The 14821-nt window shown below is 47.0% G+C and overlaps 2 protein-coding genes across 2 annotated transcripts in view; both read right to left on the bottom strand.

Annotated features, from left to right (window-relative positions):
* Positions 1-262: 262 nt before the first annotated feature.
* pdlim3b (PDZ and LIM domain 3b) lies at positions 263-7274 on the bottom strand. The gene is made up of 8 exons (XM_084465157.1): positions 7098-7274; positions 3452-3603; positions 3038-3122; positions 2767-2847; positions 2497-2603; positions 1772-1899; positions 1157-1268; positions 263-836 (listed from the first exon to the last, which is right to left on the bottom strand). Exons 1-8 carry the CDS (start codon positions 7188-7190, stop codon positions 647-649), a joined length of 948 nt encoding a protein of 315 aa, XP_084321283.1. The 5' UTR covers positions 7191-7274; the 3' UTR covers positions 263-646.
* Positions 7275-9901: 2627 nt separating this feature from the next.
* The window catches only part of LOC311341050 (uncharacterized protein), a 38725-nt gene continuing 33805 nt past the window's right edge, over positions 9902-14821 (bottom strand). The window contains exons 24-30 of the mRNA XM_084465965.1: positions 14291-14520; positions 13405-14035; positions 12858-13001; positions 12109-12246; positions 11672-11709; positions 11186-11292; positions 9902-10818 (exon numbers count right to left, since the gene is read on the bottom strand). Of these exons, the coding sequence (XP_084322091.1) occupies positions 10757-10818; positions 11186-11292; positions 11672-11709; positions 12109-12246; positions 12858-13001; positions 13405-14035; positions 14291-14520 (1350 nt within the window). The 3' untranslated portion in view covers positions 9902-10756. The remainder of the gene's footprint in view (positions 10819-11185; positions 11293-11671; positions 11710-12108; positions 12247-12857; positions 13002-13404; positions 14036-14290; positions 14521-14821) is intronic.

Genomic DNA, 14821 nt, shown 5'->3' with positions numbered 1-14821 from the left:
ATTGTCCTGATGGGCTTCTATGATTTATAGACAAAACAATGTCTCCAGTATAACGTCAGTGTTTAACTCAATTCTTTATTATCAATATTCATATTCTTATTATTAATTCAGTTCAAAATAGTACAGCAGTACACGTGTATTTGCAGTTGTTGTTGAGTTAATCACTCAATCTTCTCTTTCTTAAATACAGTAATACGTTTGTTCATTTTGATGACATTGTTCTTAATGTTAAAAAAGTGTAGTAATGTTTAAACATACATTTAGAATAATTATTTTTAAGCGTTGATGTCAATCGATGTCTATCATGCAGCCATCCACTCCATATTCCCTTTTTGATCTGAAGACACATGTGTGTCTTGACAATATGTTACGAGAAAAGGGGAATATACCATCAGATTTTACTGTATGTGAGGAACAGATCAGATTGTTTTTCAATTCTGCTCAAATCTATTTGACCAAATGTCAAGTGTAGTCACTCTGTAAAAGACAGCTCACTGTAAAAGCTTATATGTGGCAGAACGTAACAATGTAGTGTGTTTGTGTGTGAGTGTGTGTGGGTTTATGTATGTGTGTGAGTGCGTATGTGTGTGTCTGTGTTTGTAGTTATATAGACTTCCCTATACAACGTGTTCATGAACACGGACCCCTATGCAGAGGTAAAAGTCGTTATGAGGTCGTGTCCCTCTGGGGGTCTCGTCCGTGCCCGGGCGTGAGCCTCACAGTACAGCTGGCCCTCCACAAAGAAGTAACCCTGCTGCTTCAGGTTGACGTCACAGTCCGCACACACGAAGCAGCCGGGGTGGCGATACTTATCCCTGGCTTTTACAACGGTGCCCCTGTAGCAGAGAACACAGACGGAGGAAAGGAGCGAGAACGAGACGACGATGTTAAACAATGTCAAGTACCACCAGAAGGTGGCGCCAAAACCAATCAAGGGTAATTAGTTAATTGGTTTAAGCAACAAATACTTATTTGCTTACCATGTCTAGCCAATACGATATATATTTAAAGATCTATGTTTATCATTGTATATAGTTATAGTATTAGTCGTACAATTGTAATTGTTTTTATATAGTACTTTTTTTTTTTTAATTGAGGACAATCTATTTTCACAACGCTTCATCGCAGTGCTAAATATGAATTAAAATAAACTCACACAATGCCATTTCCACACTTATCACAGAGAGGCAGCTTTTGTAGATTTCCCGTGGGCGCGCTGGGCTTGGTCATGGGGGCTCTCACGCTCTTGGTCACAATGGGACGAGTACCTGCCAGACAAATCAGCCCTTTGAAGTGAATGCTTTAAAAGAAAGATAAATGTGGCAACACAATGGGAACAGTGGGATGAGATGGCTAACCTCAGGAGGGCGGTTCGAGCACCTATAAGTGGTGCGCGAAGCTAGAGGGGCTGCAGCAGCCCTGTTGTGGTCATTGTCAACCACTTCAGTGACAATGCAACACACGCAAATGACACGTTGAACACACGTTACGCATGTGTGGCTGACAATTTTAAGATATACATAATTGTCGCATAAAAAAAAGAAAATAATCCATCATTTCAAATTTCAAGGATGTGCACTAATTAAATGCGGTTAAAAAAAAATGGAAATGAAAATGTGTAACGTGTAGAAAAAGAACATGGTCTTCTGCCATCTGCTGAGCTCTTGCTGAAATCGACCATAGCCTCACAAACCATCCATGACTGAAGTGAATGCACATTCAAGTGATGGGGATCATGATAGGATTGGGACGCAAGTCTGGTGAACAGTACCGTCGCTGTCTACGAACTCCTGCAGGGCTTTGAAGGAGCCGGACTGACGAGGCTCCTGGCTCTCCTCATGGTCCTGCTGCAGCATGCGATACACATCAGACTCCTCGATGGAGGCCAGGGTCCTAGGGCTGGACCCCCACACACATGCACATGCATACATTTACAGACACACACACACACACACAGTCCCGCACACGCACACACGCACGCACATGCACGCACGCATGCACGCACACACACACACACACACACACACACACACACACACACACACACACACACACACAGGTCATTGCACGTTATAGTGTGGCCATATGTCTAATGCCTGCTATGACTAGAAAGGTCAGTGCTATGCTGACTAGAGTCACAGAGTGCCACTGTCACAGTGATATAAACCAGCTGGAGCTGCTTCACTTCTTTATTGGTGTGTAGGAATCCACCCAAGACAAAATAAATGTTGATAATGATTAATGAATGAAAAGCATAACTCCTTATGTAATATAATATAATTAATAAAATACAGTTCATATTGAAGTGAAAAATGTGTTCAATTAGTAAAAAAAATTGCATTGCATCATAAAGAGATGGTCACGCAAACAGTAAATGGTGACCATTTAGAATAACGACTGAATAACGAGAATGAAACATTTGGAGTCCTGACACATTCACAATCATCCAGTCACAGAGCTCAGAGCGTACGCCTGGCTGATTGGTACGTAGATCACCTGTCGGCCTTGTCGTGGACCAGGCCTTTGATCTGACCCTGCATGGCGTCCTGGATGTTCCCAGAGGAGTAGAGGCCTATGGGGGTGTTGTACGCCGAGCTGACCACCTTAGACACAACACAAGGCCTCTGTTATTATCTGAGATCATCGAGGCGTTAAAGCAGAACAACCGACAAGTCCAGGGCAAGTCAAACCATGACAGCCAAAAAAGTGAGTGAGAGCAAAAAGGCAGTGGTGTGCATACGTCTAAGGGGGAAATAAGGGTCTCACCTGACGGTTGTCGTCAATGTTGGCAGCTGCAATGAATGGCTGAGCCTTCCGGTTATGTCCCGCTCCGATAGGTTTGTACTCCTGAACAGAAAGAAACAAGAGAAAAATGACTATTCTCTTCCTTTCTCCTTTGCTTTGGAGGTGGTGCTCCAACACATGGACGTACCCCCCCCCCCCCACCCCACACACACACACACACACACACACACACACACACATACGCACACACACACACACACGCACACACGCATGCACACACACACACACACACCTGATGTTCTGCTTCCAGGTTGACTTTGAAACGGTTGGCTTGACCATCTTCTTTAACTTGAGGGGACCACAGCCTGGGCTCAGTCCTGATTGGACAAGAAGGGAGGTTCAGACGGTCGCATCAGCGTGGAGTAATGGGGCGTTAGGACTGATCTGATGATATGTGTTGTGTTGTGTTAGGCAGTGGATGGCTGTGCATTCCAATGCAGTCGCTGTTATTTAATAGGGAAATGGCCTGTTGTCATTTATGGATCTCTAAAAGGCCAAGATCGTTCATGTATGCCGGTCAGTGTGTAAATATATCAATTGTGAATTGAAATGTGTGTTGTTTGAATTGTGCGTGTTATTTAGAGCGTAGTGTATTGCAGATTGCCAGTTTGTGTGTGGTGTGTTTGTGTGTGTGTGCGTGCCTGACCTTTCCACGGTGAGGCACAGCTGGGTGGAGGCCTCTTTGATCTTGTTCTGGGCCTCACAGTGCAACATGTCTGTGGCCGGGACCCCCTCGATGGCCAGGATCAGGTCCCCAGCGCAGAGGCTGGCCACGGCCGCTTTGCTGCCCGGGGTTATCTACACACACAGAGAACATCAAGGTCCTCAAAAGAGGGGAAAATGTGTGTGTTGATGCGTGAAAATGTGTGAAAAATATTCCCTTCTGGTGACTTCTATCTTACGTTCAAAATTCAGCCACGATCTCCATCCTGACTTTACAAGGCCAATACATCACTACTTCTGAATTCCAATGCCAGCTGAATTCCAACTTTATGATCTCCTGGTATCATAAATGCAATCTGTTCCCCATCTCCTCCTCCTGTCCCTGTCTCTGCAGCATAACATAAGCCCAGAAGGTTCGGTGTGAATGACATGCAGCTAATGAAACTGTTTCACTTTATGTACAGTCTGGTCTCAATCAAGAGCACCTCGTATGCTTGGTCTTTCCTTCCCCCTACCCCCCACCCCCACCCCCACCCCCCAAATCCACATCTTTATAGCTCCCTTCTTATCCATGAGGTCAAGGCATCTAGAGCCAGAAGCTTCCCCTTACTTCTCCTGTCTTGGATTCATGTCCCTCCCTCAGCCAACTCCATAAAGAAAGTCCTGTCAAACCCTGGCCCTTCATGAACTCAGTGTTCTATATTAAACAGGTTCTCCCAGACTTTATCGCTTTTAGTATCTCTTATATTATAACAACTGGGATCATGATACCTCTGGACAATCCTTAAATTCTTTCAATTTTTCTGACAAAACTACACCAAAAAAAAAACGGTGCTGTATTTAACGTCAATTTCATTAAAATGTTTATTTTCAGACAATCCCTGTGTTTGTGCGTCCAAACTTTATCATAGTTAACTTATCACAGGCAGTTAATCTTGGCCTAACAACACGCGGGCTCCCATTACGGAAAAAAAACACTGCCCTGTTCGGTATGCGTGCGTTGTGTAAACGGTCCGCTCATCGCCGTGGAGACAGAGTAAACGCGCGTCTTCCCACCGACGTGATGTCGCCCAGATGGAACATGGCTGCTGCCGAGCCGCAGCGGTGATGTGATGAGTTTAGGAAGCGCGCTGGAGATAACTATCTGGTATCCCGGGAGGAAACTTTTCCTTTTGCTCTACCTCAAACCCCCCCGAGCAGCCATCCAAAGGATGTCTTTGAAGACGGACATGGCCCGTGGATGGCCCTACTGGGTTACAGCACCAAAGAACTTGATCTTTAAAGACGCATTGTTAGGCCCCCCCAAGCGAGGATACATTGACACTGGTGTTAGGTCATCAGCCTGGATATAACTGATGTAATACCCGGGGGGGTACCCGGCTAGCAGTAAATAGCCCCCCCCCCACGCCACCCAAGGGTCAGAGCCTGGCTTGTGCATCCTGTTTCTTGGAGATTCATTCAGGGGCTTCATTCATTGGCCTCGGGCCTGGATAACACACACTTTCCATCTTCTGGATCTTTATAATGTCTCGCTGTCTACGCATGTTGATGGATTATAGGGAAACATTCAGCCTCGGGTAATGTGCTCGGGAGAAAGAGCAAGTGAGGAAGAAACAACACACGTCTGGAAGTGGATATGCAAGAAACGAAAGGTGTCCAAAAAAAAGGAAGAAAGATCTTCACTGACATCATCCGCCTTTAAACAATCCAGCAGAGTTATAGAAGCATGTCGACAGACTCTCCTCTTATCAACAAAAACACATTCAATTCTTTGACTCATGGTGTCTCCTCTCCTTCTAACCGCCACATAATAATCAATGCTGTTCTATCTTCTGCTCGACCAATAAACAGCAGTGCCCAGGCCCAAAGAGGACGGTCTTTCTGACCAAACATGGCAGTGTAAACAAGAGTCCCAGGGTGCAGTCGTGCCTATGTAAGGGATGCATCACTCAGTACAGCTACTGCACGACCGGCAGCTCTCCAGGGAACCTATCCAGCAGCTTGATTCCATCTATTTACAAGCCAGACAACAATGTCAGACAGTCCTCAGCTCTCCAGACAAATCAGACACCAAAAATACCTGATTCAACTGCACTCATGAATGTACTTCTGCCTCTTTTTTCTTATCAACATATTCTTTCAAGCTTTTATGACTTGACGAACAGCAGAGTGGGTTGAAACAGAGGGAATGAAGTACCTTTGTAGAACCTCAGGTCGGAATCAAACCTGGGTGGCTACAAAGTATTGCCTACTTGGTGAGTGCAGTGGAGGATTGAGCTCCCCCTCCTACTCACTCCATCCCAGTTGTCTCTCATCATGGTTCTCATATAGGACTCTACAACAGGTGGGGGGTTAATGCACTGAGCCTGCGGTCTGGAGCGAACACTCATAGCCAGTGCTACAGGGTGCCAGTCCTGAAATAGACCCGCCGCAATCATCGCAACACAGCAGCGATACTGGCAATCCTTTATCTGATCGACATGAGTGTGATTATTTGTGGCGTAAAAAAATTAAACTGTACTTTTGCGTGGCCCTATCTCTCCCTATGTCTCTGTCTCTGTTTCTCTCTCTCTCCCTCTCTCTCTCTCTCTCTCTCTCGCTCTGTCTCTTTCTCTCTAGACTCTCTTTTTTTTATTAAACAATGTTTTAGAACATTTCAGTGATTTGGAAAATGTATAATCCATTCTTGTTGGATTACTGTAATCTTTTAGTTATTTTCTGAACATAATTTTGGAACCATGAGGTACTATTGTACAATGTACATTGCTTGTGTATTCCTGTTCGAGGATACATGCATTACATACCAGCTTTAATGTGATCCTGGCTTTGTTGTGTTAGTTATCAGTGTTGACTCAGCTGTCAAAATGAAATGTTTTGAATATTTTGCCTGGTAAGATTTTCGTCAGGACAAATAAAAAAGGGTAACAGAAGCTACAAGGTAAACGTCTAGAAGCCTTGTCTCTGTGGGTCTACCAGTGGAGACCCACACAATGTAATCCTATATTTGTATCACGCTTTTACAGCAACACAGGTGCAAGCCAGAAACCTTTCCCAGTTACAGCCATGGTCTGTCCAGAATGCAGGGAAGGGATGGCTGACTGATTACAGAAACCATGTATTGTTATGATTGGCTTCCCACTTTTACAGTTCACCATTTTAGGAATTAAAAGCCTTGTGGCGGATATTTGTATGCGCTAAGAGTGGTTAACGAAAAAAGGAAAAGAAAAAACAAAAAAGAAAAAGGCGACTTTTCGCTTTGGGATGAACTTTCCCACAATAAAACAGAGTTGTTGAATGCACATTTAACGATCACAGGGAATAATAAGGAAGGACCAAGAAGGAGATAAAGACGAAGAGAATGCTCAATTCTGAAATAGAAAACACTGTCATGCAATCCACATTTTATGGACAGTTGTGAGAAGGCTATTTCTGTATCCACACATCATACATCTACACACTTGTATGCTCTTAAATGCACTCGCACACACACACACACACACACACACACACACACACACACACACACACACACACCCCCCCCCCACACACACACACACACACGATGTATTCAAAAACAGGCATACATTTACTAACAGACAGACACAAACACGTACACAACACACACTCACCCGGGAAACAGTTAGGGGCTGGTTGAAGTCTTTCCCGCCGGTCAGCCTGAACCCCCAGGGGGCTGGTCCGATCAGAACCAGGTTGAGTGGCATGTCCGTCTCTATGTCTCTCCCTGGCACCAGAGACCTGTGGAGGTGTGTATGTGTGTGTGTGTGTGTGTGTGTGTGTGTGTTTGACGGCCGCCCGGCACCCTGTGGCGATCACAGTGAAAAGGCGAGGTTATGACTACACTGTGGAGATTCTGAACCGAGCCGAGCCATCCAAAGGAGGGGAGGAGGGGGGGGGGGGGGCGGAGAGTTTTTTAACCCCACCCTAATTGTAAGGTCATTGGGCTGATTTAGCAAACACACTCATGTGCAGAGCTTTCTCTCCCTCCCCCTCCTGTACTTCTCCAGAGCCTAGTTTTCAGCCTCGATAGCATTCAAGCATTCTGATATAAACGTTTTGGTTGAACATTCATCGTTCCACGCTTTCTCATCTGCTTTAATGTGAGATTTGAATTAATTGAGTTTGACATTCATAAGTTCCATCTTTAAGCACATTTAGGTCGGATCTTTGCTGCAGTAGTGTAATGTAACGTAAGCAAGCCCCTACCTCCACCTCCTCCTCCTCCTCTCCTCAGCCTAGCGGGGAGCTCCGGCCCTGGGACAAGTCTTCAGGGCAGTGTGGGCTCCTCTGGCTGTGCTGGAAGGATCTCACCGCTCCTGTCCTTATTTGGTGTGGAGGTGCAGCTCCGCACGAGGGCTCTGGGCCGTCTGTACGGCACATTCCTCCAGCTCCCATTGATCTGGATGGAGCCCAGGTTCCTCCTCACTCACCCCGTATCTCATTATCATGCGCTCTCTTTGTCTCTCTATCATTCTCTCCACAGGACCTAGTGTCATGCTTCGATTCATTCATATTTAAACGGCTGTTGTGGACACTAAAAAGAGGTGTCTGCGTCTTGTCTGACTTAGTTTGAAAAAAAGTTATTTCCTCCGCCTCCAATCTTTTGATGTATCATGGCGGTGATTTACACAAAGGCTTTGTTAGACACAGTCGTGGAAAGAGGCAAACGGAACAACCGCATGTTGAGTTCACTGACTAGTTAATGGGGAGTTTGGGGACCCTATGCTAAGGACCCTATGCTAAGGAGCAAGTGCTTTCAAGTCTGTCTGCGTTAAGACAGACTTCACAGAGTCTTTGTTAAAACACATTTTCAATTCCCAACAAAATCTAAGTCTAGTAACATAAGCCTGATGAGAGAAAAAGAGGGTAAAATAAATAATCAGCTTATGTTTTATTAGCAACAAAGGCCTATAAAACAATTCAACCAAAAGATTGTAGAAATATTTCAGTCCAAGAATGCATTAAAACCCGTCATTTTTTAAATGAAATCATAGATTGAGCTCATAATAGAAGCTCATTACGAATTTCCAGTATCGGTGCGCATCAGTCCACATCCGTTTTAAATGCATTCTACAAGCTATATAAAGAACTGGATAAATTTGTCACAATGATGTGCCTTATGTGCATACTCTCAAACAACTTCCAACTTGTAAGTATGGATCATGTTTTCATGAAGCCACAAGACACAATGCAATGCATTTTTTTTGCATTTAGGAGGTTACATGTGTATGTAATGTAGTCATGAAATCTCCTGTCTTGAAGCGGGCCCCATGTGTGTGTATGCTCAATAAAGACTGAATCCCACATTAACATAGCAAGAAATAAGTGAATAGAAATGACTACTATGTAGTGACGGTAGCACCACGGATGAAAACAAGGACATGTGACGGAAGAATGAGAGGAAACCAAATATAATTGTGGGTGAGAAAAACGATGACTTTATAAAGCAGTGGTATGTTGGCCATTTCACAGCTCTCATACAAAAAGGCTTACAAAAAAAAACACACACAGAACAGACACACACACAAACACACACACACACACACACACACACACACACACACAAACACACACACACACACACACACACACACACACACACACACACACACACAGTGATCTCACGCCAAGAGGAGCGCACAGGACGGAGCGATGTGAAGAAAACAATAATATGATTGAAAACAACAACAAAAATAAGGTGCTTAAACAATGGTTTGTTTTGTCAGTGTCTAATCCTATGTGAATAATACGATTAATAACCTTTAAAACAACAAAGCATATTCACTGGACGTCAGAGGTCAAGCCCTGCTGTGTGCCACCACATGTTAAACATAAAACAACACGACGTAGCTGTCACACCCTAAGCCCTATATGGTGGGTACAGTCGGCTTGGTTTCTGACGCAATCTAGTGAACGATACCGCTAACGTATTATTTGGGTGAAATGCTAATTCAACCTGCATCTGACAAAATAAATACAGAATAAAAATCATCAGGTCTTGCTGTGACATGAAATACATCATAGGCCCATAGCAACTCCGTCGGTTTACTTCCGCGTGTGTGTATCTACCTAGAAAAAGATGCTCAGCTTACCGCTCACAAAATATATTAAAAGCACACTTTACCTTAAGTCAATTGGATGAGAATCGAAGAACACACGGTTGTTACAAAGTGAACCCTTTTCTGAATGGACAAAAGATCTACCACATAGTTGTATCAGCAATTGTTCTGTTATAAATACATACAAATTCAGTTATCTTTTTGCATAAAATTCCCAAAACATGATTCCTATACCCCCCCCATAAACCCCAAATGATATTTGCCAGTGTAGGGTTTATACACTGGGTGTGAATTATTAATAAAGGCTTAGGTCAATAGGCCATGAATCAAACAAACAAAACGGCATAGAAAAAAAGTATAAATGAAAAGCATGTTGGGAACCAGGCACACTGGTAGAAAACATCCCGTCACTTTTAAATTCACTGTACTCCTCATGTGGCTACAGTCAATACAAAGGGCTGATTCCAACATGTTATTTAACATTACTTTTGATTCATAACGGGTGGTAAGTTCACCGGCATCCATCCTTCAACCTGACCATGCGACACGTTTAATGGCTGCAATGGGCATAATACAAAACAGACAGCACACATTAAAGGTTCCGGTGTACAAATAACGTACACAGAAAGTGTTGTAATACTCGCCTCACTGATTCAAACTCTGTGACTGAATGGGACAGCGCCATCGTGAGGTTTTTATGGGGATTAAAAACACTGAATGATGGAAATGTGGGACAAAGTGTAGCAAAAATAAGAGGCCAAATGTGAACATACGTCGGCAGTTCACCGAAAGCTACAATAATTGCTTCGTAGTGAACAACCATAAATATAGTCAAACCAATACAGTGGACAAAAGGCACCCTGGGCGCAGCGCTACTGATTTCACTCTCCTGGACGGTGCTTTCGTCGTTCTGTATCGCTCTCTCAGGGTCAAACGTGTGAATGGTCACGGGTGGGTATACGAAGCTGGGGTGCAGCGTCATACTGAAAATCAAAACAGAACGTGTCCCCCTCGTCTGTCTCTGAGGGGGACATCAGTCTGACGTTGGCGAGTTACAGCTGAAAGCTCAGTGTCTGTGTCCTCGGTGGATGGATCTAGCTCCGCCCCCTTGCTCGAAGATGTGGTTCGCTGTGGGAATCGGGCTCGGGGTCTTGAGTGGTTTGTACGGTAAAGGGGAAGAGGGCAAGGTTGTTGGCCGTCCGGAGGGGTAATTATAGCCGCTTCACGTAGTTCCCTGGGAAGGTTCCAAACTGCTTGCTCCGACGAGACGTTCCTTTTGAAAAAAACAAAATCAAAACAGCAAAATTGGATTAAAAAATGTAAATGGAGACGGAGACCAACATTTGAAAAAAAAAAAAAAAGCCTAGCTTAATTTTTCTTAACCTGTATTTTGTACAAGAGACAAATGGGAAACCGCAGCTGAAGGACAGTTTAAAACTTAAACTACAGCACTCTCTGGTGGCAAATACACTGTCCATCATATTCTGCCCTTTACCTTACACAATGTTGAAAAAAACATATGTTAATCCCCTAAATCAGTCCTTAGGCGTCTCTTTTTTGAAAGATCTGTATGACCATAGTCCTACAAGCACGGTCTCTGTTAAACAGAAGAAGGTAGGGAGGATCTGGGCTTTTCTTACCAACAAACCAGCCATCGTCACACTTCTCCATCACGTCCACGATGTCTCCTTCTCTGAGCTCCAGCTCGTCTTCGTTGCGAGGCAGGTAATTGTACAGGGCACGGAACCTGCAGTCACGCACGGAGGGCGGTTGGATTAACTATTCATTCATTCGGCAGACGCTGTAATCCAAGGTGATTTACAGTGAACCCAGACACATGTCATTAATGAGCTTGATTGAGGCTTCTTGTTCAAGGATGCCTACAGCTAGACTGTGGGCATTGGGATTCAAACCTGGAACTTCTTGGCCGGGATACAAACACCCTACCCACTACACTCTCCTGTCCCTGGTTATGATTTTGTAACAAGCTGATTAACAGTATGCAATATTAAAACGTTCTCCGATATCTATAGATGTGGCATAACAAAAAATCGTATTTTAACAATTTAGTGTTAGAGGCGATTTGAGTCTTTAATACGATCCTAAGGAAACCAATGTTCACTTACGGATCTCCTCCGCCTTGGAGTGGGTCTTGAAGGAATCGCTGAAGGAGACAAAGAGAAGTACAGAGAGAGATACAGTGAGAGAGGGAGAGAGAGAGAGAGAGAGAGAGAAAAAAACATATTCATAAGTAAGAATAAAGACAGTTAATGCAGACAAAGTACGACAGGATTTCTAAAAAATATATTTTCGAAAGACCACAATAAGCAACCAACCAAGCAACAAACCAAAACAACCAAGCCTTGAAACCAATTACTCAGCAGAAACCAACGACTTTTCATTCCCCTAAAACACACGCCAACCCCCACTACCATGCGCCATCACGGACCACATAAACAACCCCTCGATGGATGTGAGAAGCGTTAAGAGGTCAATGTGGTCACTGCACGACTAGTAGGATTATACAGTATGGGCGGGCTTGGGACAGGACGACCTCCCCTACCCTTCGACCTCTATCCATGGACAGGGGTGAGCTCCTGGCCGGGATGGGGCTACGGGGAGGTTTACCCTCCACCACAGTGACGTGGTGGTGCTTATAGGCCGGCTGAAAGAACCAGAGACGCGACACACTCTTCAGGCACTGTGGACGGAGGGACGCAGAGGGCCCAAAACATCCAGACACAAAGCACATACGCAGAAAGCACACGTCATGCCATAACAAAAAAAAAAAACGACAATCTGTTTAGGGAAGGGAGGCGTTAAGGACGGTAATCACACTTTGATCACACACACGCTGCCGGCCATGTCCCTTTCTCCCGGGCACTTAGTGCTCGTCGACAAACGCCAACACCAGTCACGTTCGCTAATGTTAACGGGCACACCACGTCAACACTCAACACTGTGTGTTACCTCAACGTTTAGAGACTCAGATAAATACTAGGCTTTCCAGGCCGGCGGTGTTATCAATCACTACCAGCGTTCTCAACAGCTCATCCAAGCTACAGCAAGCAGCTTTACTGTACCTTGTGCTTGGCAGACCTAGGCACTTGTCGGGGTGGGGTTGATGGAGGAGGAGGAGGAGGAGGAGGAGGAGGATGAGGAGGAGATGGAGTGGGAGGTGGAGGTGAAGATGAAGGAGGAGGAGGAGGAGAGCAGGGTAGAGGAGGAGGGGGAGGTGATGGCTGCATGTGTGAGGATTCCAAGGGTGGAGGAAGGGAGGAGCTTGGAGGAAGGGAGCCGGGGGAAACAGACTGCTTTGGTGGGTCCAGATGTCGAGGTGGTGGTGGGCTGAGAGGAGGCGGGCGGAGGTGGGGTTCGGGTGATGTGGCACGGGGGCGATCGGTTGGTGGAGGAGGAGAGCAAGAGGGAGCAGCAGCGAGGGCATTGATGGCATCTCTATCGTCACCATCAAGGAGGCCGGAGGAAACGGAGGCCGAGGAGGGGCTAGGGGCGGAGCGAGGAGGGGCCGGTGCTGGTGGCGGTGGCGTTAGCGCGGGCGATGGACAGAGGCGGAGTGGAGCGAGGGGGTTAAGAGTGGTCGGGCAGACGGCAGCCTATAGGGAAGCAATGACACACATCCATCCTGAGATGAATCCTGGCGTGGGATCAGGGTTGAGGCAAAGGAGAGATTCTCCCCCCCGGAATCACACAGCAGCTAAACTAACCGGGGACAACACAACGACACAACGAGCAACGGACACCACACATGATCCACCTCACGCGCCCATCATGTGCTATTCAGAACCCTCATCACAGCATTTTAAAATCCACAAGTGTACGGCCACACGTCATGCTCTACCTTTTGGCAGTCGTTAGGCAATCTACTGTCGGCTTCTTCGTCACTGCCGCCTCCTTCCTCCTCCTCTTCCTGAATAAAAAGCTCAATGCAGCCCTCTTCTGTGACGGTGGGCAGCCGGCCAGCCTCTACGGGGGGGTCGGCGCCGGGTTTCACAGGCTTTTTCCAACCGACAGCCGGAGGCTCGATGGGAACCGGCTTATGGCCCTCTAGTCGAACGCCGCTCATTGATTGGCCGGCGGGCACGCCAGCGGGGGGCCTCGCTTTGAGCGGCCGCGCCTCGGACGAGTCACACTTCCCGAGCTTGTCGCGCGATCTCCCGGCGAACGGGTCGGGCGACGAGTGCTGGACCGGGGACCGCCGGGGGGGCTTCTCGTCGTCGTCGTCGACGGTGACGAAATCCAGAATCATGGACAACAACAGTTCGTAAGGGTCGGCGTCCGGCGGCGTGGTTTCCGATATTTCCTGGCCGTGTTCGACTATGCTCAGATCTGAGCTGCCCCACCACTGTGGAGCCTCTGTGGGCCAGGCCTCTGGCTCCAGCTCAGTGCAAAACAACCGCCCCGACCCCGCCTGATAGGACGACGGCTGCGGCCCTCTAGTGTTTTTCACGGAGGAGACGTTTAGAGCAGGTCTGGGGGAGGCAGGAGAGTGTGGAGGAGGAGGAGGAGGAGGAGGAGGAGGAGGAGGCGGAGGTGGAGGAGGATCATGTCTTGGCCAAGCCTGATAGGACGAAGGTTGGGGCACTTGAGTTTTATTAAACAAGGAGACAGATCTGGGGGAGGAAGGGTAAAATGGCGGCGGAAGAGGAGGAGGAGGAGGAGGAGGTGTGTGCGGCGGTGGTGGCTCAAAAGGCACCAGAGAGTAGTTCGAGTCTGGCATCGCTTGCCTGAACACGGGGCTCGAATGGCCAGAGGAGGCTCGCCAGGGCGCAGCAGGTGGGCTGAAGCACCTCCTCGGGGGAGCAGGGGGGGGCGTTTTGGGCAGGGACACGAGGTGGTGGTGGGCGGGGAGTGGCGGAGGTGTGGGCGGGGGAGGGGTGCACGTTGCGCGGGAGGGGGGCGTGTCCAGGGTGAGGGAGAGCCACTCGTTGGTGACGGCCTGCAGGTGGAGCGCTCTCTGGGCGGAGGGCGGCGGCGGCGGAGGGGTGGAGGGGTGGTGGGGGTGGGGAGGAGGCGGGAGGATGCAGGGAGGCTCCAGGAAGTGAAAGAGGAAAAGAAAGAGAGGGGGGAGGCTTTAAAAAAATAGGGGAAGAGAAAGCTATGTGGTGTGACTGTTGGAGTGTGTGTGTGTGTGTGTGTGTGTGTGTGTGTGTGTGTGTGTGTGTGTGTGTGTGCGTGTGTGTGTGTGCGTGTGTGTGTGTGTGTGTGTGTAAAACTCGCAGTCGAGCAGGATTGAGACTGCAGGCTATTATGGCTTG

The sequence above is a fragment of the Micromesistius poutassou genome, assembly GCF_964030765.1.
Source record: "Micromesistius poutassou genome assembly, chromosome: 3".
In the NCBI taxonomy this organism is placed as follows: Eukaryota; Metazoa; Chordata; class Actinopteri; order Gadiformes; family Gadidae; genus Micromesistius; species Micromesistius poutassou.
The sequence above is the reverse complement of the archived record's forward strand: the minus strand, read 5'-3'. Positions and strand labels throughout refer to the sequence as shown.